The sequence below is a fragment of the Dunckerocampus dactyliophorus genome, chromosome 5 (genome assembly GCF_027744805.1).
Source record: "Dunckerocampus dactyliophorus isolate RoL2022-P2 chromosome 5, RoL_Ddac_1.1, whole genome shotgun sequence".
In the NCBI taxonomy this organism is placed as follows: domain Eukaryota; kingdom Metazoa; phylum Chordata; class Actinopteri; order Syngnathiformes; family Syngnathidae; genus Dunckerocampus; species Dunckerocampus dactyliophorus.
Window position 1 is genome coordinate 17,988,036 of NC_072823.1, and position 23,911 is coordinate 18,011,946.

Consider the following 23,911-nt stretch of genomic DNA (forward strand, 5'->3'; position numbering starts at 1 on the left):
AAACGTTAATGTTACAAATTAAACTCACCAAGCTAAACGTTAAGTTTTTAAGTCTAGTCTAGCTTCTCTCAGGTGAATTCTCTTACCACAGAGACACTACTGAGCGAGCTTGTAGCAATCAGTGTCATTTGCAATGAGGCAAAGGGTAAAATATAAAATAGCCTATCAGGGCAGGTGTAGCTAATCACGTGAGTCGTGATTTTTAACACCTTTAAATGTCATAATGTGTAAAAATAAGTTTACCACTGTTTGGTATAAATGAACAAAAACGTTTGACAACGCAAGACGTACGTTTAGCAAATACAGAGTTGGAAAACGTTCTGTGCGTATTCACCTTTCGGCGTGATGCTTTTAACTGTCAAGCAAGTATAACAATAAGTCGATAAAACTAAAATCAAACTACCTCGTCCTTTGATGATGCAGGTGTTACATATACAGAAGTGGAGAAATTGGCTAACTAGGCATGTCAAATAGTCGTGCTCTGATCAACCAATCAGAGATCGTAAAAATGCTGCCGTTACTGGAGGCTGGCCCTGTGATGTGAATCTGAACTCTGACTGGGTAAAGAAACAGCCCCATTGCTAATAGTGTTTAATTGACATTGGCCAGCTTGTCTGATTCTGAAGGCCTTGGGCAGATTAGCTTGACATGGAAACCCAAAGAATGTAAAATCTGATCGTTGAAAGTTACAGTTTTTAGTTTTGCATAAGTGTACAAAGAAATTAACCACTTTAAATAATATACCAAAAAAATGATAAGATGGTGGTGAGAGACGACCGCTTGTGTCTGGAAGGCGACTCTCTTTACATTTTCATTTTCACACAACAACTGACTTTGCAGTGTACATTCAAGTCTGCTTCTTTTATTGTCATTGTTGGCGTCCACATATTGCCCCTTTTAGCCATATTATACTGAGCAGCCTGGATAGTTTACCAATTTTGTTGCTTTACAGCACTGTTATGTCACCAGTTCTCTAGCTGTCGTCATTTTTCCCTCTTTGCTATCACAAAAACGCTAAACATACTTGTGTAGTTAATTGTTGAGCTATATTAACATGAAGCTTGTCGTGTATTTTATTTATTAAAAATGTAAGTAAAAGTATGAAGCGGGTCTTTAATTAGAGGTTCCCAGTCTGGGGTTTGTAACCAACGCATCCCAAATTTAATACAAAGAATTTAAAGAAACAGAAATAACTTCAAATAAAATCATTTAAAATGAACTGATTGTTGGATGCTATATGTTTTTTTTTTAAATTCACATGACTTTCATGGGCTGTCAAAATCACTCAAACAGACACCCCCCCATGTCCTGTGATGACATGCATGTGACGGCTTTGACCTTTTGAACTCATACTCTCCATTTCCAACACATGCTGAACTGGGATTACCATTGCTAGTGTGGTTGCATAAATGTCTAAGTGGATTGACTGCTGAAGTCAGCGCTGTATAGGGAGGGTGGTCACCAACCTTTTTGATCCCAAGACCCCTGGTCTAAGTCGTGAACCAATCAAATACTGCATGCACCTTAGCACTCAATAAGGTCAAATCAAACCATATTGTACATTCATGCATTCCCACATAGTATCAGCATTTGGGAACAAATATGAGGTGAAAGAAAAAGAGTTAAAAAATACAGTGTAGTAGTCTGTGTGAATTTCTCTTGCAGATAAATAAAGTATCGGCAGAAGGCGCGTTCAAGGACTGTCAGACAAAGTGGGACAAATCGCCACTCGCATTAAACATTCAAAAACTGGGGGATTTCTAACTGTATATTATTTTTGAATAAAATAATGGCCCATATTTCCAAAACTGATGTAGTTATCGTTATTGTAGTTGCATATCGAATTGTTTACCACAAAGTGATACATAGTGTTACATCCTTACTATAGTTAAAAACTTTTTTTCATCTGTTATTTTAATGGGATTATGAGTTAACTATGGACAAAATGTGATTAATTACGATTAAATATTTTAATTGATTGACAGCCCTAATACACACACACACACACACACACACACACACACACACCACTGTTTCTTCAGTTTATTGATCCATTTTCATGCCTGGTACAACTAAAGGAACATTTGTTTGGACAAATATATTGATGATAACAAATATATCTCATAAGAGTTTAATTTAAGAGCTGATATCTAGCAACTTCCATGGTTTTCTTGATAATAACCAAAATCACTAAGTTCTTACATGAATAGCAAAAGCATTGTGCTGTAACTCTTACGAGCTATTTTTGTTGTCATTGTTATATTTGCTGCGACTGGCTGGCGACCAGTTCAGGGTGTACCCTGCCTCTCGCCCGAAGTCAGCTGGGTTAGGCTCCAGCATGCCCGCGACCCTAATGAGGGCACTGCCCCTAAGATTTTCTGAAGCTGTGCTGGTGAGCTGCATGGGACTGACGCCGCTGTGTCGTGCCGCCGCTGCGTCTGCATTTTTTTTTAATTATGGCAAATAAAACATTTTTATGTTAATTATTTATTAACTTATTTATTGAATGTTTTTCAACAACCAGCAGAACATGAACCGAGAACTTTGCAAAACTGTTAATTTAAAGGCAAAGTTGCTGAGAGCACTTAAAGTGTCTAAAATGTTGAGCCTCCTTTTGTCACCTGACCTATTTAGTCCAATAGTACTATGTGACTAGTATGTGTCTGTGTAGGCTCTCAGTCGTACAGGAGTTTCGAGGGAAAGGCTTCTTGAGACGTCATCTGTACTTCTGTGAAGAAGGTGTCGGATGTTTCGCTCCTCATCCGAAGAGCTTCATCAGCAAACTAACAAGTGTTGGTAGCCTAGGCCTTAAATACAGTAAGAGTGGGCGGAATTGGTGTGCCAACACCCTCCTCCTATTGGTTCGTTACACTAAGCCTGGGCGGAGTAGTGGTATAATCCTATCCTGTTATTAACACCTCCGATAAAAGGGAAGTGTCGCTCCCTGAGTTGGGTATGAACGACTCTGATACTGGCTCGTTAGCATCTATTGTTCTGGCTCGGCCCTGGCTCCACCTCATTTGCAAGACTAAGAGCTGTGGGTTTTGGTCTCAGTAACCTGCTGAACACAGGGTCCAAATTAAACCTCAAACCACCATTCCGATTCAATGATGGGTTCCGTTGTTTGACAAAAATAGCTTCCTTTACTCCTCTTTCAAACCATCTGTTTTCTTTGGCCAAAATCTTTACCTGGCTGTCCTCAAAAGAGTGATTGATTGCTTTAAGGTGTAGATGTACTGCTGATTGAGGACCACTAGAATTGTCCCTGCGATGTTGATAAAGCCTTTTTTTTATGTGACTCGTAGTGCAAAAGTACAACATTTTGTACTATTTGACACAAACCAAAATTGAATTTGATGCCTGTTTTAGAGTAAAACTAATACATGGGAAATGAATTGTTCAGTACTATATTTATTAGTGTAAAATAACACAATTAACAAAATAAAATAATTTAAATATTTTTGTTATAGAAATGTGTGGTGTATAAATCCAGAGTCCAGGGTTATGATAGCACAGGTGTATGCAACTTGCAGCATTATTAAAGCTACTTTGACAAAAAGAAAAGAGAGGCGAGCTATTTTATGTGACTGCCAACATTTAATTGTAGTCACATTATTGTAGTCATAATTGTAGCCATCTGAGAAGATCAAATGCATTGTTTTTGGTGCCTAACTGTTTCCTAAGTATGTTAGTGCGTGTGTGAATGTATATATGAGAGGCATTAACTTAAATGTCTTTGTAGAAAGGCGCTTTATGAAAGTAAGTACATTTATTTGTCACTTACAGCGCAGCCTTGCCACGTCCAATATGGCGGCAGTGTAAGGCTCAGTGCGCATTGCGGCGTCTACGTATATGGTTTGGACAACAGCACTTCCTGTTTCCCAGTGTGCTTTGCTGTACTGTTTTTGTAAATGGCTGCTAAGTTACACGTTTAGAGCTCACATAGTTGTTCAGCATTGTTCGTTGGTCGTGTCTTGTATGTTGTTATCGACCTATTACACTGCTGTGATGGGTGATGTTTTTTTGTTTTTTTTTTAGCTCTTTCTCTAAAGTCACCGTGAGTAAGAATGGTATGTGGAATGGTAACCCCTCCCCTGTGATTTCTTTAGCTGTAGTAACTTTATTATGAGCTCTCTTGTTACTCTGTTTGCTAATAAAGGCTTCTGAGCGGCACAGTATTAACTACACGAGTTGATATCAGGCCCATAATTATCCTTAGCCGATATTATCGGACATCCCTAAAAAAAACACATTTTTAATTTCTGCCTCGTAGGAGCAATCCGTTTTAAGAATGCATGAATGGACTTTTTCCCTTCTCAAAATCACAGCAAAGAGGGCGAGGAAGAGGAATTTCTCGGACACCAAAAATGAAGTAGAGAAGTATAAACAATCAACTGACAAACATCACAAACTTTCTACTGCAAGTCAGCGAGTCACTGGTACAGACCGCTGCATGTGCATCACCAATAAGTAAACAACAAATAACAAGTACATTTATTTTAGGGCTTTGCGTTTGGCATCGTCTCGTCTTCTGTGGGGGGAGGGGCAGTGCCTTGTTTGATGGTCATGTTGTTGTGAAGCACGTAGCAAAATAATATGGCCTGTGCTGGACAGGCACAGCCATAGCTACTTTTAGTTTCATTGTTCTAGTTCACTGTTGTGCATAAATGTACGCATTTTCCTATGCACAAGTACAAGTGGATAAATCCCATAGTTTGTGTGGGAATGTTCTTACGCACGCTCTATGCACACATCTCTGCAGTGGTTTGCTTTAGATGGATATCAGAAAGAGGCAAAAATGTTGATTGCCCTTTTCCAAATTCAAAGCTGATGTGGTGACTATCTTCTTTTGCCTGAAACACAAAGATAATAGGTCTGCTTTCATGGATGACTGAGGAAATTAAAAAGCAGTCACATTCGAGAGGCTGAAATCAGGATATTTACACTAGATTTTTTAAATGAAACGATTAATCGATGACCAAAATAGTTGTTGATTAATTGGATAATAGATTAATCATTGATTCATTGATTAATCGTTGTAGGAAGGTGTTTAAAGTAAAGTAAAAATACATATTTGTCGGTGTCTCTAAATACAAAGTCGTGTCAACATTTCAGCATTTTCTTGTTGTGCCTTTTGCTCTATTTTTACAATTTTTGCTGTTTTTTAAATTTGATTTTGTATTTGCACTGATGTAATGACAAATGAGCCACGGATGGCCCCTGGTTAGCACTTTGGGCACCCCTACTTTTGTGGAACTTCGCCAGAGTCGGGCTTGTGGCGTTGGCTCTATGGGCGAACTACGACTCTTTTTGACTTGTTGGCTCAGTGTCGCGGGCGAACGATGGTGGCTAAGGAGGGAGGGCTGGTCAATGCATTATAACAGTCAGCCCTATAATGAGAAGATTTTTTTGGAGGTGCACATCTATGGAGTTATAGCTGTGCCTTAATTTTGAAGTAGCAAAGACAGATTTTGGGCCATATGAGTGGAATAATAACTACTGTTGTGGGCACATCGTTGCACTCCGTCACTCCCTCTCTCTTTCTCTCAACCTCTGCACTCTTGTCCCGCTTTTTTCTTGCGGGGCGAGATGGTGTACGCTGGTACCGGGTTTTGGTAACTGGTCTCCTCGCTGGACCTTGCGGGTTGCATACCTGGAGGGCGGAGAGGCATACGGACGTGTTCAGTGGTCAAAATGTGTGCCTGTTGGTCACTCTCCAGGGAGGGAGGGCACTGATGTAATGATACATTTTTTTAAATATATTCTCGCGATCGACCGGCAAAGTCCCAAAAATCGACAAGTGGCTTGCCATTGACCTGCAAACAACAGCAAAGGAAAGTCAGCCAGCTGAAGGAGACGGAGGAGAAGGAGCAGAAGAAATGTATGTATCCTGTTGTTTGACATGGAAGTACTTGCATGTAACTTTTGGGTGAAAAAACAGCTTCAGAAACAGAGTCATGCTAATGTAATGAGGATATAGCATCTCTCTCATTGCCATGGTGACCATTAGTCACCTGCTGTGGTGGGCTATTTTATTGGTGGACCAGCCAGGACACCTACCCTTATATTAGCAATCACTTCTGTAGTGTACTGTAGCGCTAAAATGACCTTATTTCAAGATCACACAAGTTATCACACAAACAAGTTCTGTAAGTGTTTTTACTTGTGCTTTAAAAATATCAACAATGCAACTGCTGTTTTTGTTTGAATTAAATGTCAAGATGAAAGGACAAAACGTTCCTGGTTGAGTTGGAAGATAGAAAGTTCTCTTTTAAAATCCCAAAAAACTAATAAACCCAGTGACCAAATTACCCCAGCAGATTGTTGGAAATGGGGCCGCCGGGAGTTTGAACTTAATCCCAGCCGACATCTTCAATTGGGGTGAGAAAAAAAAAAAGCGGAGGGACAGCTTAACTTTGGCTTAAATTCTTTATCCGTCACTTTAAAACAAGCTCTCGTCACATGATACTGCCAAGTCCAAATCAATTTATGAATGGCTGACACAGAAACTTGACATATTAAAGGACTAAAATAAGAATTTTCTATTCACTTCAATAGTGTATATTTTATAAATTCTACATACATTCAATTATATTTATTTATTTATATTTTTATATTTATTTTTATGTCATAATGATTCAGTTCATTTCGCAGGCTTTATTTGTGATCGTTGTGGCAGCTTTATGAATTTGTTGTCAATGTTTTAAGGGGGGCCGCACGGTGGCTGAGTGGTTAGCATGTTGGCCACATGGTCAGGAGATTGGGAATACCTGGGTTCAAATCTCCTCTTGGATTTTGGAGTATGTGTGGAGTTTGCATGTTCTCCACAAGCGTGCGTGGGTACGGTTTCCGGTTTCATCCCACATTCAAAAAACATGCGTGTTAATCTTAATTGTCCATAGGTATGAATGGGAGTGTGAATGGTTGTGTGTTTATACAGTATGTGCCCTGGCAGGGCAGGGTCCACCCGCTTCTCACCCGAAGTCTACTGGGATAGGCTCCAGCATACCCCCGAGGCCCTGATTAGGATAATAATAAGCGGTACAGAAAATGGATGGATGTTTTAAGTGTTCTTTATAACCTTAACCCACGCAAGCACGGGATTTTAACAAATCTTAACAAAATATGCTTTATTTGCGTATTAAACTCAAGCACATTTTTGAACATTACCAGCAATTTACCAATCCTCCTAGGATCTCATGGGCATTTTTTTGAGTTGCCTGATTTGACAGAAATATTTCCCAAAAGTTGGCATGGAAGTTGTAGTGTTTTTTAGGTGTTTGCTGCGCTAAAATTGCGTGAGAAAGAGAAAGTTGCAGTAAATGGTTGTGCTTTTCTCGCCGAGTAATTAAAATAGGGAGATTTGTTCAATTATAAGTAATGAATGAACAAATATAAAGAACGAAAAGACGGCGAAAAGCATAAGCATTTTAAAAATGTGAAAAACAGGCTTTATTTAGCCACAACAAAGTACACGTGTATCCCTGCAAGGAAAAGACTAAACATTTGATCTCACATAAGAAAAAAAAGAAAAGAAAAACATTTGCAGTTAAATATCAATTATGCCTAAGACAATGAAAATGCTTTCAAAGGACATTACTAGAAATACCACCTTCTATATCAGCTGTACACTGACTACTCTAAGGGATGTCGTGTGCTGAGTCCGCTCCTCTACACGCTCTTCACCTACGATTGCGTGGCCTCCCAGAACAACACCAGCATCATTAAATTTGCAGATGACACTACAGTCATCGGACTGATCACTGGTGGTGTTGAAACATCATACAGAAGAGAGGTGGCGGACCTCATAGCTTGGTGTCGTGATAACAATCTCCTTCTCAATACAGAGAAGACCAAAGAGATGATCATCGACCCAAGAACAAGGGAAAAGGAGCTGCATAAACCCCTGTTTATTGATGAGACTGAGGTGGAGAGTGTGAAAACCTTCAAGTTCCTTGGCACACACATCAGCGAGGACCTCACTTGGTCTCACAACACCCAACAAATTCTGAAGAAGTCCCAAAGGAGACTGTACTTCCTGAGAAGACTGAGGAAATTTGGCATGTCCACCACAATCCTGAGTTGCTTCTACAGATGCACTATCGAAAGTGTCCTTACCGCCTCCATCACTGTTTGGTACGGTAACTGTACAACACGTGATAGGAAGGCACTCCAGCGGGTAATCAAGACCTCACAGAACATTGTTGGGGCAGCCCTCCCCTCACTGCAAGACATTTATAAAACTAGAGTCCTACGAAGAACACACAACCTCATCAAGGACAGCACACATCCACAACACTCATTATTCACACTCCTACCGTCAGGCAGACGCTACAGGAGTTTGAAGTCCAGGACCACAAGGCTGGCAAACAGCTTTTACCCACAGGCCATCAGGCTTCTCAACGAAGCACTCACACACGCCGCACGCAACACACGCACACACTCATTTCACTTTATTTATTTATTTATTTGTATTAATGTCTCTTCTATTGTTGCTTAATTTATTGGTATTAATGTTTCTTCTATTCTTATTCATTTTCTTGTGTTTTCTTTCTTTTCTTGGGAGAATGAACAGAATAAGAATTTCATTGCATAGTATAACTGCCTGTTTTACTATGCATATGACAATAAAACTCTTGAATCTTGAATCTGTTTATTCATAAAGTGTATCTTTAGGTTTTGTTTATTTACAGTACCTACAGCTCTTAACCAACAGTTACATACAGTGTGTTCCATGTGACCATGTCACACAAATGCGTGTATAGTTTGGAAAACAAACTCCCTTATTGTCCGCTGTCTGCTCCGTGACCCACAATTTCAAACCATTCTCCGTGCACGTTTTACTGTTGAAAAGTGCTTGTCGATTGTTTACTTTTGTTTATGTTCCAACACATTGCACGTAGTTTACACCTACTTTTCTGCTGCTCAGGGACCAATTCATTTGGCCATAATGTTGCGGGAATTAAACAAAATTGCAAGTCCGTGCATAATTAGCGGGGATTGGTTGAGTTTGCATGAAACCCCCGAGGGTCTGCATAATACACTCATTTGTTGCAACATTAGGTCCACAATGGAATTCTATCTAAAATTGTGCCTTGACAAAGACAGTAATACTCCTGTTTTACTCCAGAGGGATGAAACGAAAAAGAGGGTGTGTCCGTCATCACAGCAATGAGTGAGTCGTCGTCCATTCACTCTGCAAAGCTTGTTTCCTTGGCCCATTCGCTCTCCGGACTTGGCCTCGACGCCGCCAATGGAGGCCCCGCCGCTGTCAGCCTGCCTGACAATGACGAGCCTCCTCCTCTGGTACTGACCCATCTCTCAGTGCTCATCTCATTCACTACAACACCCATCACACATCCTATTCTGTATCATCTGTTTCTCAATGTAGGAGTCCGGCATCGACCTCGGTCCAGGGCTTTTCTTTGCCGACGGCAAGAGAAAGGTGGATTATGTGCTGTGTTACAAATACAAAAAAAGGCGGGCATCCAAGGGACGCCTCTCTATTGCGTCCAACGGTAGCATTCCAATACCCATACCGGGCTTGTGGGAAATGGATCCGGAGTCTGCAGACGCTGGAGGAGCTCCTTCAGGAGATGCGGAGGAGTCAAAGCTCTCAGAGGAGGAGAAGGCTCTAATAAGGGAGGAGTTTGAAGCTGGGCTGCTTGAAGCTGGACTCCAGCTAGAACGTGATAAAGAGGTACGTATGTACTGCAACTGTCTTTCCCTGCTTTCAACATTATTTCTTTGATTTGTGATCACATACATTTATGGGTCACTCTTAAGTGAAGTGAATGCAAATCCTGACACTGGACTGAAGCCAAACAGGTTAAGGATGAGTCGGTGTTTGAAGCTGAGGACAGGTTTGCACTTTTAAATGTGTCCCGCTGGGATGCATTGGATTTAGACTGCAGTTTTATTTGGAACGTGCACAGTAAATATTTATTTGCTATATACAACATTCCTTTGAGATCTCATTATGGGTCAAAATGTTTCTTCCATTGTTAAAGGTCCCATATTACTATACTAATTTTAAATAAGTCTCAGATGTCCCACAATAGTGTATTAAAAGTCTGATGGCGAAAATCTAGCCTTCATGCTGGAATTTACATAGTTTAGAAATGCTTTTAGTAAGCCACGTCTGTGCCTTAAGGGGTCACTGACATGACCCTCAACTTTGCTGACATATGTTATATATTGTTTGCAATTTTGTTCTTTGTTGTTTGCTTTTTTGAAAGCGAACGGTAAATTTGCAAAAATTACATTTATATTTCATGGGGCCGGCCTAAAGCGGAAGCGCTTCTCGAGGCAGCTCGTCGACTTCGTTCGGTGTATTTTTCACCAAAATAGTAGTCATGCCAAAACCTGTTGCTGCTGGCTGTTGACAGTATGCAAGTGATACTGTAAGTTTGTTTCCTTTTCCAAAAGACAAAAGTTTAAGACTAAAATGGACAAAGCAAGTACTGAGAACGAGGGCCAAATGGACGGCCACCTCACATTCTCTTCTTTGCAGTGAACAAGTCACTGATGACTGCCATGAAGGAACGCTTGAAAGTACGATATAATCACATTTTGAAAAAGGATGCTATTTCAGATGCTGTACACGGGAAAAAAAAGAAAAGAAGAAGAACATCAAAGTTGCCACAGAACAGAGGTAGTCATGTCTTGTTTACATAATTATAAATGTAATTTTTGCAATGTAGAACATAATTAGAAACAATAAATACTGTAACATATTTCAAAAAACAGCTTCGAACTAACCGCATTGTTTTAAAAACTAAATGTCACATTTGGAGTCCGGAGACGAGAAGCAACTCAGACAACTCTATCTAGCTAGTTGCTGCCGGTGACAGCTAGGCAAAGCGTGTAAACAAAGATGCAATAGAGGTCGAAGAGCAATAGGTTTGATTAGGGAGTGATCAAACACGCTGGCCTCGATTGGCGTAGCCTGTGTGAAGCTGTCAAACCGAAGCCATTGAGGTTTGACAGACTAGTGTTGATTCTCGAGGCAATACGGGACAAAGTGCGTTCCTTGTTGGCTCAATACGGAAATCGGCCGATACTGATCGGTGGCAGATCGATCGGAGCATCCCTAGTTTGGATGGATGTCGCATTAACAGCAGTGGAAGGAGTGGAGCGGTAGACCAACAAGCGCCTGAGGCAGTGGTTTGGTGTCCCTCCAAGCGTCACATTTGTCAGACTGTACATCACATCGGGGCAACTACAACTACATTTGTCATCGCTTGTTGAGGAATCCAGACTGGCAAAGTGTAGAGTCACCATGATCATTAGGTACTCAAATGACAGCAAGGTCCAGGAAGCGGGGGTAAAGACCAGGTCAGGACGGAAGTGGGAGGCCTCTGCAGCACTGGCCCAGTTGGAAGAAAATCTCAAACTCAAAGTTGTCATTGGTGCACCCTGTGTTGGCAGGCAAGGTCTGGGGATGGCCCAATTTCAAAAGTGGGGAAAAGGCAGAGGAGCTATGGTTCAGGCAGAAATACAGCAAGTAATCTAGAGGGAAAGCGGTGGAGTTTGTTTTTCAGGGACATGGTGGGAACTCCGGAGGAGGAAGCTGACATGGGCAGACATGTGGAGACTTGAGCCATTCAGGATTTCCTTTTTGTTGAGGGCTGTCTGTGACACCCTACCAACTCCTGTGAACCTGCATAGATGGGGAATGATTGACGACCCAATGTGCAGACTTTGTGGAAAAAATGAGACCATGGCACACATCCTGTCAGGTTGTAATATTGCTCTGTCCTAAGGCAGATACAGGTGGAGCCACGGTAAAGTGTTAGCCGTGCTCGCTGACATCCTAGAGCAGACAAGAACCCGGAAAACATCAACCTTTGTGCAGGCCGCCACCGGCCATCACATTTGTCAATGAGGGCACAAAGCTGACCAGACCCAAAAACACCAGGGCAAGTCTCCTGCAGTCAGCCCAAAAGTGGGAGCGAAGGGTAGACTTGAAGAGAAGGGTTCAGTTCCCAGATGTCATCCACACAACTTTCCATCCTGACGTAGTTCTGTTCTCCATCAAAGAAAGGTAGACCATCCTTGTGGAGCTTACTGTGCCATGGGAGGAGGCGTGTGAAGAGGCGTTTGAAAGGTGTGGTTGTACCCGATTGAGGTGGGGTGCAGAGTTGTTGACAGTAGTGGGACTGACAGGAAGGAGGAAAAAGGCTGTACGAAGACTGGGGGAAGCGGCAGAAAGAGCCTCCTATTGGATATGAAGCAGGCGGCAGGGGGCATGCTGGCAGCCAGCAGGAGGGTGTTATGGTTTAGGGTTGAAACACACAGCGAGTGCTGGTAACCATCTGATGAAGGATAAAGGCTGCAGCATCACAAGATGTATGTAAATATTGATGGATGGATGGTATTTGTCCATTTAGAAAAAACAAATCCATCTTTGTACTCTGTTTGCTGTGGTGTACATTCAAATATCGCAGCATTTTATGTTTTTTTTTACATGGTTTATTGTGTCTGTTCATGTATATTATACATCACCGGATATGACGTAACGCCTGTGGTGCATCTGCGAATACATGCATTGCGTACGTTTTTATGTAGGGTCACTCTTGGTGAATAAAGATGATAGGAACATCTGTATGTTACTAAGAAAAGAACCCCCAATGTATTACATACAGTAAATGAAGTATGGTTATTGACCATTTATTGTTATATTTTAAAAAAAGAAAGTATTCATTTTGGTTGGTGCAAAATACCAAGAAAAGTGTGATGGTGGGTGGCGCTAACGTCAAGTGCCTGAAAACTAGTTCACTGATTAAACAGTGTCTCCGCTGGTTGCAGCCAAATATTGCACTCACGCTTCGGCATGTAGTTAATGCTGGTGACGACCCCAAGATTGCAGAGATGAGACCTGGTGCAGGTAAAAATGTATGCAACTGTATTGCGCAATCAATGCACCGACAAACAATGAAGCACCTGGCTGAACTAATAGAACTCAACTAAATAGAACACGGGACACACGGTGGTCTAGACAGTCACAGTCAGGAGGAGATCGGGAAGACCTGGATTCGAATCTCCGTTTCTGTGTGGAGTTAGCATGTTCTCCCTGTGCGTGTGTGGGTTTTCTCTGGGTACTCCGGTTTCCTCCCACATTCCAAAAACATGCATGTTAGGTTAATTGGCGACTCTAAAATTGTCCATAGGTATGAATGTGAGTGTGAATGGTTGTTTGTCTATATGTGCCCTGCGATTGAGCAGCATAGAAAATGGATGGATAAACAGAACACAATCAACAATCAGCACCAGGTGGGCGTAACAAGGAACATAAAAGCAGTGGAAAACTGAACAGAGCAACACAGGAAATCTTACAAAATAAGAGCATGAAAACAGGAACTAAGGCATAAAAAGGAAACATAAACAACCTGTCACACGGGCTAACTCACAGAGTGTGACAACTCCATTTTGCCAAAATTGCTACAATACAAGATTAATATTGCTAAATTGACTCATTCATTTTTTTATTTAATTATTTGATTTAACAATTACGCTAGGTCCCCAACTTACGAACACCCGACTAGTGAACACTCGTGGATACGAACACAAGCCGACTGGTCTATATTTTATTTTATTTTGCCTTGTCGTCAGTCGCTCAATCAGTATTTATACTGCTACTGTACATGCTTGACCAGTAGAGGGCACTGTGACACTGCTAATGCAGCCTTAGAGCTAATGAGACCAACAGAGGAAGAGTTTGACGCTGGGGAGATACAGTGTAACACTAAATGGAAAGCTAAATTGTACAAGCCGGACAGAGCGTGTGATTAAAGTTTATGAAGAGTTAATAGGCCTGCTTAATTCTACACCACCCACAGAACACTACCTCTTTTAGAAGAGTCTAACGACGACGACGACTTGTCCTTTTTTTCAATATATCCTCCTCCAACTCCTCCACAACGACGTATGCTCGACCACTCCTCTTCAAAGGTAAATAACATTTATCATTACGTATTATTACGTATTATCACTTTTATTATTGTTTTTTTTCATTAATTATCCTCGTTTAATATTACTACTGCATCCAAACTCATATTTACATGCATGCACATATACTGTATATGTATACACGTACATGTAGTACCTATATCATTGGTAATATTACCTTTTACCCGACTTAAGAACAATTCAACATAAGAACGGTCGTCTGGAACCAATTGTGTTCGTTACTTGGGGACTTAGTGTAATAGTAACAATTGACTCAATTATGCCTATCATCAGATACTAATACTGTTTATTCAATCCGAAACATACACATAAATACTGTTCATAATAGACCATCCATCTTCTACGCCGCTTATCCTCACTAGGGTCACCGGGCGACAGGCGGGGTACACCCTGGACTAGTTGCCAGTCAATTGCACATACAGACAAACAACAATTCACATTCATACCTTTGGACAATTTAGAGTCTGCAATTAACCTAACATGCATGTTTTTTGGGAGGAAGCCAGAGCACCCGCAGAAAACCCACGCACACACGGGGAGAACATGCCAACTCCACACAGAGATGCCCAATGGAGATTCGAACCCAGATTTTTCAGATCTCCTGTGTGGCCAATACGCTAACCACATAATAGACGGAAGTAAAGTAAAAAATTACAATCAAAATATGTTCATAAAATTAAAACAACATTGCCTCTAACAAATAATGATCTTTTTTTGAATAGATATATTTTAGCAAGTGGATTCTGTCCAGTATAATACACTGTGGTTATCTATTTTTAGTTACAAAGTGAACATAATGTCTTCACTTGTTTTTCAAGTGATTGTGCATGTATTGTGCATGTGGGTGGGTTTTGTGTTTTGTGTTGTGTTGTTCATTGTGCGTTGCGATGGCACTTGCGTGTTATATCAGCTGCTGTTTTGGCTGAGGATTAAGACTGGCTGACCGTAAGTGTGAAGCCAAAGGCCAGATTATAGGGCCTTATTAGAGAGTGAGAGAAGTGTTTGTGCTGGCACATGAACACATATGGAGGATGACAGGGTGGGTTTCGCTTTGATTGAATGTGTAGACGCTTGTGCTGTGCTCAGTCGTCACTGTGGACCATCTGTCTATTTGTTTTTTAGGAACAGTGAAGGGTGCATTTCAGTATTCAGTGTTGGGAGTGCCAGCATTTTGGTTTGAGCAAAAAAGTTTGGTTGACGCTGTCAGAGACGTATTCATTTACCAATATGCTTATTATTGTGGTTGTACTGATGTATGACTGTGCTGAGTCAGGCTGAGAGCTGTTTCATGCGTGTCAGTAGATGTCAAGAGTCAAACAAAACTTTACTTGTGTTCTGCTTTTTCTTTGGCTTTTTGGTGTTTTTGTGATGCCACCACAAAAGATGAACAATGTGATGACAACCATTGAATAACAGATGTAAGTTATTGCGTCATAGGAATGGGGGTGTCCTGATCCATTATTGATATTGGATACTGGGCCGATATCAGCAAAAAAATGAATATCGGATTATTTGCATCTAAAGTCGCCAATAGTGGCACTTCGATACAAGCAGTTGATTCCAGACTCCGCCCAAAAATGTTTATCTAGCAGGGACCAGATAGAGCCCATGTGATCACAACAACCGCGTGTGCTAGTATGTTACAAAATAGCAATGAGCAAGAGCGATGTCAGCCGTGTGGCGGTATTTTTCGTTAGTCTGAAAAAGACGTTGGAGCTTGTTCCGTGGTGGTCAGAGCTGGGGAAGTTGAATACGACCAACCTCATCACGTATTTGAAGCAGAATCACACGGAAAAACGTCCACGGGACGTAGAAAGTAATTCGTTATAACAGGAAAAGAGGCAACCCTGTCCGTGGTGCATAATGTCAGGTTTAAACTCTTAAAGGAGCACCTCGAACCTCGCTACATTGTCGATGAAATTATACACCTGATGCATGTCAATGGATCCGTTTTTCCTCACTTCTACTGTTGCTATTGCTACTATTGCTTTCTGTTTGACTGACAAAACTTGGTCAACATTTCACGCTGCAAAGTACGTCATAAAAGTATGTATGATTTGTGCTGATGTTACTTTAATATTGATATCGGCTGAAATTCAAGGCTGCGATATCAGTATTGCATTGGAAGTGAAAATGTTGACACCCCTACATAGGAAAGCACCTGGTTGCTCAGTACATCATTGCATAAACAAAAAATGACATACATGCTCAATAATATGTAGCTTAAAGACTAATGGCTAATGATTAGCACGCAAATGACCAGTGAAGAACAAAAAACACCCAAACAAGCAAAGCATGGGTAGTTGATTTAGGTTAAGTGGAAAAATGTTTTCTAAAATTTTGCCCCGGTTTTTCCTACACTGCACCCTATGCATTGCTGACTCACTTTCCGTGCATTTTTTATTGACTGCGACTGCTTAACCTGCAACGGGGCCAACAAAAGATCCGAATGCCAGTAATTTGATAAAGGAGGTGAGAAGCACTACTGAATTCGATCATGCCAGGATGTACGAGAAGTCCGCATCAACAATAAATTCCATCCATCCATCCATTATTTCACATTGTTTCTGCATGTAAAACTATAATTATCCTCTATAAATTGCATTTTTGGGTGTCTGGAACATCATCTGGGAATGTCTGGAAAACTTTATTTATTATGGAAAAAATGGCATTGGTTTTTGTACATTTCGGTTTTTGTCTGTCCTTTTGGAAGAAATTAATGGAGAAAACCAAGGTTTTACAGTGTATTGTACCTCACTGCTTTAAAATAATAAAAATAATTGGGTGCACAAGTTTTAATTTACTTGGGATGTTCTCAGATTTACACAAGGTAGATTTAGTTAGATCTTTTAATCCGTACAGTAGTCTTTTAACCTGATAAGGCCAAGCCCTGTTAGCTTTCCCTTTGTGATCATGATTGACAACAGGTGCTAGTTTCTCTTTGTCAGCAGAAAATAGTGCTGTCCGATAGGAATGCTAAAATATTACGTAAAACATCGGCCCCAGAATAAAGTTATTTAAGTTAATTGATTGTTGATTAGGGGGCCGCACGGTGGTCTAGTGGTTAGCATGTTGACCAACACGGTAACAGTCTGGAGATCAGGAAGACCTGGGTTTGATTCTCCCTTGGGCATTTCTGTGTGGAGTTTGCATGTTCTCCCCGTGCGTGCGCGGGTTTTCTCCCCATATTCCAAAAACATCCATTAATTGGAGACTCTAATAGGTATGAATGTGAGTGTGATTGGTTGTCCAGGGTGTACCCCGCCTGTCGCCCGAAGTCAGCTGGGATAGGCCCCAGGAGAAGCGGTATAGAAGATGGATGAATGATTGTTAATTAATACTTGTGGAAAACTGAGCATTATTGTTATTATCTTTGTAAAGGCATCATAAGATACAGCGCTTGTTTCGCTCACAATTTGTGGCCAGTGACTGTATAGCTTATATAACATTTGGACAGAGTTGAATGCGATCAGTACACTTCACAGTGTAGTTGCGACTGTTGCTTTATGAACGCATGACACCCTGGCATGAAGGTCACTGCTGCAATTAAATACGGAAGTTGAATTCAGGGGACGGGCCGCAGGGTGGATGAGTGGTTAGCATGTTGGCCACACAGTCAGGAGATCGGGAAGACTTGGGTTCGAATCTCCGCTTGGGCATCTCTGTGTGGAGTTAGCATGTGGAGTTAGCAACCCTAGTGGGGACAAGCGGCATAGAAAATGGATGGATGGAATTCAGAGGTCTCCTCTCACAGCCAAGGCTCTCATCAGTCTCATCTCATCAAGGTTCTTTTCTCATCATCATTAACTAGGAAATGGCAACTTATAGAGCCTTTGGGTCGTTCCTTCTGTCTGTTAAAAGCAGGTTTGTCCTTGATGTCTTATCCTGTCTGGGAAAGCAGCCTCATTGTAATAGAAAGTAGTACAACCCCTGGCAAAAATGATGGAATCACCAGTCTCGGAGGATGTTCATTCAGTTGTTTAAATTTGTAGAAAAAAAGCAGATCACAGACATGACACAAAACTAAAGTCATTTCAAATGGCAACTTTCTGGCTTTAAGAAACACTAAAAGAAATCAAGAAAAAAAGATGTGGTAGTCAGTAACGGTTACTTTTTTAGACCAATCAGAGGGAAAAAATTACGGAATCACTCAATTCTGAGGAAAAAATTATGGAATCACCCTGTAAATTTCCATTCCCAAAACTAATACCTGCATCAGATTACATCTGCTCGTTAGTCTGCAGTTAAACAGGAATGATCACACCTTGGAGAGCTGTTGCACCAAGTAGACTGACATGAATCATGGCTTGAATGGCATGAATCATGAATTGACAAGAGATGTCAATTGAAACAAAGGAGAGGATTATCAAACTTCTTAAAGAAGGTAAATCATCACGCAATGTTGCAAAAGATGTTGGTTGTTCACAGTCAGCTGTGTCTAAGATCTGGACCAAGTACAAACAACATGGGAAGGTTGTTAAAGGCAAGCATACTGGTAGATCAAGGAAGACATCAAAGCGTCAAGACAGAAAACTTAAAGCAATATGTCTTGAAAACAGAAAATGCACAGCAAAACAAATGAGGAACAAATGGGAGGAAACTGGAGTCAACGTCTGTGACTGAACTGTAAGAAACCGCCTAAAGGAAATGGGATTTACATACAGGAAAGCTAAACGAAAGCCGTCATTAACACCTAAACAGAAAAAAACAAGGTTACAAGGGGCTAAGGAAAAGCAATCGTGGACCGTGGATGACTGGATGAAAGTCATATTCAGTGATGAATCGTGAATCTGCATTGGGCAAGGTGATGATGCTGGAACTTTTGTTTGGTGCCGTTCCAATGAGATTTATGAAGACGACTGCCTGAAGAAAACATGCACATTTCCACAGTCATTGATGACATGGGGCTGCATGTCAGGTAAAGGCACTGGGGAGATGGCTGTCATTACATCTTCAATAAATGCACAAGTTTACGTTGACATTTTGGACACTTTTCTTATCCCATCAATTGAAAGGGCGTTTGGGGATGATGAAATCATTTTTCAGGATGATAATGCATCTTGCCATAGAGCAAAAACTGTGAAAACATTCCTTGAAGAAAGACACATAAGGTCAATGTCATGGCCTGCATATAGTCCGGATCTCAATCCAATTGAAAATCTGTGGTGGAAGTTGAAGAAAATGGTCCAACCTGCAAAGCTGATCTGGCAAAAGCAATCAGAGAAAGTTGGAGCCAGATTGATGAAGAGTACTGTTTGTCACTCATTAAGTCCATGCCTCTGAGACTGCGAGCTGTTATAAAAGCCAGAGGTGGTGCAACAAAGTACTAGTGATGTGTTGAAGTATTCTTTTGTTGTTGTTTTTTTTCATGATTCAATAATTTTTTCCTCAGAATTGAGTGATTCCATAATTTTTTCCCTCTGATTGGTCTAAAAAAGTAACCGTTACTGACTACCACATCTTTTTTTCTTGATTTCTTTTAGTGTTTCTTAAAGCCAGAAAGTTGCCATTTGAAATGACTTTAGTTTTGTGTCATGTCTGTGATCTGCTTTTTTTCTACAAATTTAAACAACTGAATGAACATCCTCCGAGACTGGTGATTCCATAATTTTTGCCAGGGGTTGTAATACTTACACGTAGAGGAAGCTCATCTGGCAGCCTCGATGCACGTAGCAGCAGAAGCAGCAGTCGTCAAACAAACAGAAAGACCCGTTATTCAGGAGTTTTTGCTGTATATTTGTCGTTGACGCTTATGTTTATAATGTATGCAGAGGGCAAACGGCATAAGTTTCATTAGGCTGCACATCCCGTGGTCGATACTCAGTCGAGAGGCGGAGCTTCAGAAGATCAAAGTTGCTGTGAAAAAGGTAGTTCAGCACATTACCTTACACACTGCTCTTATTGTAACTAATATTCGCCCTAATATTAGCTCATATTCAGGAACTCAGGAACTCCTCTCCCTTTCTCTTCTACCGAGCAGAAGTGTGAATTGCGGAAAAGGGCGGGCATTGCAGGACTGTGGGACTCCTTTGTCACAATAATCAACACGCCCTTTCAGCCGGACGTCCCGGACTTTGACGTCCATCAAGAACCGCAGACGCACACCTGTTTCAAAACGCTCAAGCACCCGTTCATCAGAGACAAGCTCCACCTGTGAGTACCACCATGCTAGCTAACGCACACGAGTGGAAACAACTACATCAGCAGATTAAGTCGCTATGAGCGTCCCAGCACTTTTGTCTGTCTAGTGTACTTTCTGCCATACCAAGAAAAGAAAACCTATCGTAAATGCTGTAATGTTGGCCCGTGTGCTTATATACAGTACCGCTAGCGCAGAGAGGACGGGGCGTTAATTGGAAGCAGGTGACAATTGGAGGCAGGCTGTTATACCCAAAATTTGATATAACAGCTTATTTTTTGAACATTAATAATGATTTGGAGAGCATGAGTAAGTGGAATGGAACACAGTACTCTCTTTGACCACATGGTAATTAACTTACAAGTATATTGCGCAACACGGCTACACTATAGAATCCACGTTGTAATCGCAGTGAAGAGCCGACTGCTCAGCCAGCATGAATACCGCTGATGACTTCACTGTGAACAGCAGTAGAACGAGGGTAACACGCATGCGTTTCACACCAACAGCTGCCTAGGGCACCTAACAATTTAGAGTGCATGCAGAGGTAGATAAAGCTGCTGGATGATGACTACTCATGATATTTCAAATGCAGCTACTGCCATCTTGTGGCGTTAACAAAAACGACATGGAGAGGTTGCCTACAGCCACAGATGTTAATGCCCACTTAGTTTGGTTATTTGCTTTTGTAGATGACGCGCCCGGCGACAGGAGTCTTAACTGAATCGAGGGGTTAATTGGAGAATTTACAGTATGCAGATGTGTGTCATTCAGTATGTAATTATACCGTAAGTAAACATTTTCTCATCACTTCCTGCAGGTATGACATCACATCCACAGAGACGGTCTTTGACAATGCAACACGCAGCAGAATCGTAAGTGCCGATATAAATATTTTGGTGCATTTGCGCTTGTGAGGTGAGGATGATACACTTAACGTGCTTGTGTCTTTGTGTGCAGGTTGCAGAGATTATTTCACGCACAACCTGCAGACACACTTGCCAAACCACTGGTGAGGATAAGATTGGTCCTCTGGTTGTTTTATGTCACATACGGTGTATGAGATCTAACACAGCGCCTTACTGCAGGCATCATGTCACTAGTAGCTCGGGATGTCTACATCTCCGCCTTCCCTTTGCATGATGTAAGTATAGCAGCGACAGTATTTGCATGCATATACAGTACAGTTAATCGTGTTTTTGTTTGTTTTTTTAAGAATTTAGGAATACAGATAAATGCAGCATGTTTCATGGGCTTTACATAGCAAATTTATGTTCAATTATCTTGAACCCAGGGGTCGTTTTCCAGGAGAGGATGTAAAGATCAGCGAAATGATAGACAGGTGAGTTGGTTTATTTAGTTAATGTACAAAACCATTCCACAATTACTTATTTACATGCTTTGATGTCCCGCAGGTCCTCCATGACGAATGGGCCAACTATGGAGTCATGCACAAATACCAGCCTGTGGATCTCATCAGGTTTGTATATTGTACGCAAAAAATAACCAACTGCATCGCTACGAATCTCAAACTGCTCCAACTGCTCATCGGCGTTTCTATACTGTATATATTTCTTGTACATGTACAGGAAGTACTTTGGGGAGCAGATTGGCTTATATTTTGCCTGGTTGGGTGTTTATACTCAGCTCCTCATCCCTCCATCAGTACTGGGCATCATTGTCTTCCTCTACGGCATCTTTACTGTGGACACTAATGTGCCAAGGTAGGCCAATACTAAGGCAATGCAATCTCTACCATGACTGCACACCTTACAGTGTCTTCATTGTGTGTCAAGTCAGGAGACATGTGATGACAACCTGAACATCACCATGTGTCCGCTGTGTGACGGAGTGTGTGACTACTGGCAGCTGAGTACGGTGTGTTCGCTGGCTAAGGCATCCTACCTGTTTGACAATGGAGCTACGGTTCTCTTCGCTATCTTCATGTCTCTGTGGGGTAACTGTCATTTTAGCTGTTCTTTGCCTGTGGTATGTTTGTTTATTATGGGATAAAAATTGTGGCTCGTAAAAAATCTTTTTTGACCTGGATGTCTGATATCCATCAAAGTCCATTTTAATAGAATTAGACCAATAAAACATATAAGATTTATTATATTTGTGACTTGTATGGACCCAAAAAAGTCCATATACTACTGCAATTTGATCTTGTGTGTTGAATATCATGTTTTGTTTTTTAAACCAATGAGGTTCTGAGATACTTTCATGTCAATTAATGTTTAAGTAATGTTTAATTAATACTTAAGTATAATTAAATTACAAGTTACTCTAAAGTCCAATGTACTACACTTTGTGGGAATAACACAGTTTAAAGATAATTTACACATTATTTTAAAATATTTTATATTACGGTGGAACCTCGTTTTTTTTTTGTACGGCCTGGTTTTCGGTTTTGACGAAAATGAATGCTAAAAACATGTCTTGGTTTTTGTACACGGTCTCGGTTATTGTACGGCCAAACAAAGTACCCACGCGTTGGTGACTCAGTCGCTGTGAAGAATGGATAGTGTGGTTTTTTTTTTAAGAGTTAGGACACCATAGACAGGTTGCAGCCCCAGTGAATCTTTGAATCATCTTTATTATGTGTATGTGGGTGGGTTTTTTAATACAGCTGCAAAAAAATGTGCAAGTGCCATACCTTGGATAAAGAAAGTAAGAAGCTCTATTGAATTCAAGAAAGAACTCGTAGTGTCTGTTACGATAGGATTGTTACGTAAAGGTAGGACTCTTCAATCAACACAGGTTGCAAGGGGGAACGTTTTAAGGGAGACATATAACAGAAAGTTATCCGGGCCAGTGTGTGTAATGATAATCGTACCTGCTGCTGAAGATAACAATTGAGGTCAAGTGAGAAAGTGTACAGCTGTAACCGTTCACGCTTTAAAGTTAAGTAAGGACTAGAATGAAGCAGCGTCTGCATGGCTCGTCCGTCCCCTCACCTCCTCCCGCCACTCATCACCGACGAGTCTTCAATACAGTAAAGGTAAAAGAGGTGTTAAATGTTGATGTATCCATTTAATTCATCATGTATATATTTTGCTTGGTTTGTCTGCATGTAAAACTACAATTATTCTCTGTAAAATGTGTTTTGTGTTAATATTTGTGGGTGTCATTGGACGTATATGATTTTTTTATGGGGAAAAATGTGTTAGTTTTTCATACGTTTCGATTTTTTGTCTGACATTTTGGACAAAAAACGTCCTTTTTGACAAAAAAAACGAGGTTTCGCTGAATTAAAGTTTTTTTTCTTCGACCTTCAGAGCAGCATTGCATTCAGAATATGTTTTTTACAAATAGAAATAAACAGCTTTAAATATATAGCAGCTTTTATTATCTTAATCTGCTGCATAGACTGAAGTTAAATCAATCTCAAGGCATTCGTACAACACAGATCGTCCACTGTTGCTAATACTGTCTAATTTTGGTGAGTGTACATATTGCCAAACAAAAGGTCAATTTTCCAAACATTGTAACTGCTGTGTCTTCTCTAGCGGCCTGTTTCCAGGAGCACTGGAAAAGGCGACAGATGTGTCTCAAACACACTTGGGACTTAACCAGCTTGGAGGACGAGGAGGTACTGTGCATCAATCAAATCTAAGAATAATGCACATGCAACCATTTTTTTTTGTATTTACTTTACTATTTTGAGAATCTCTCAATCCTCCCCACTCATTTTTCACGTGGGTTTTCTTTCATCACAAACCAGTCAAGGAAACCAACTGGGTTGTAAAAAAACCCACACAGATGTATGCACATACGCGTTCCCATGTGGCGCTGAAATGA

At 40.9% G+C, this 23,911-nt stretch overlaps 1 protein-coding gene across 2 annotated transcripts in view; it reads left to right on the top strand.

Annotated features, from left to right (window-relative positions):
- Nucleotides 1–23,911, top strand: part of LOC129180892 (anoctamin-2) — a 40,073-nt gene that overhangs the window by 3,408 nt on the left and 12,754 nt on the right. For both annotated transcript variants that reach the window (XM_054775194.1, XM_054775196.1), the window contains exons 2-13: nucleotides 9,131–9,306; nucleotides 9,392–9,700; nucleotides 19,743–19,838; nucleotides 19,952–20,124; nucleotides 20,931–20,985; nucleotides 21,071–21,122; nucleotides 21,199–21,254; nucleotides 21,405–21,452; nucleotides 21,526–21,590; nucleotides 21,700–21,834; nucleotides 21,907–22,067; nucleotides 23,620–23,702. In XM_054775194.1, the coding sequence (XP_054631169.1) occupies nucleotides 9,172–9,306; nucleotides 9,392–9,700; nucleotides 19,743–19,838; nucleotides 19,952–20,124; nucleotides 20,931–20,985; nucleotides 21,071–21,122; nucleotides 21,199–21,254; nucleotides 21,405–21,452; nucleotides 21,526–21,590; nucleotides 21,700–21,834; nucleotides 21,907–22,067; nucleotides 23,620–23,702 (1,368 nt within the window). In that variant the 5' untranslated portion in view covers nucleotides 9,131–9,171. The remainder of the gene's footprint in view (nucleotides 1–9,130; nucleotides 9,307–9,391; nucleotides 9,701–19,742; nucleotides 19,839–19,951; nucleotides 20,125–20,930; nucleotides 20,986–21,070; nucleotides 21,123–21,198; nucleotides 21,255–21,404; nucleotides 21,453–21,525; nucleotides 21,591–21,699; nucleotides 21,835–21,906; nucleotides 22,068–23,619; nucleotides 23,703–23,911) is intronic.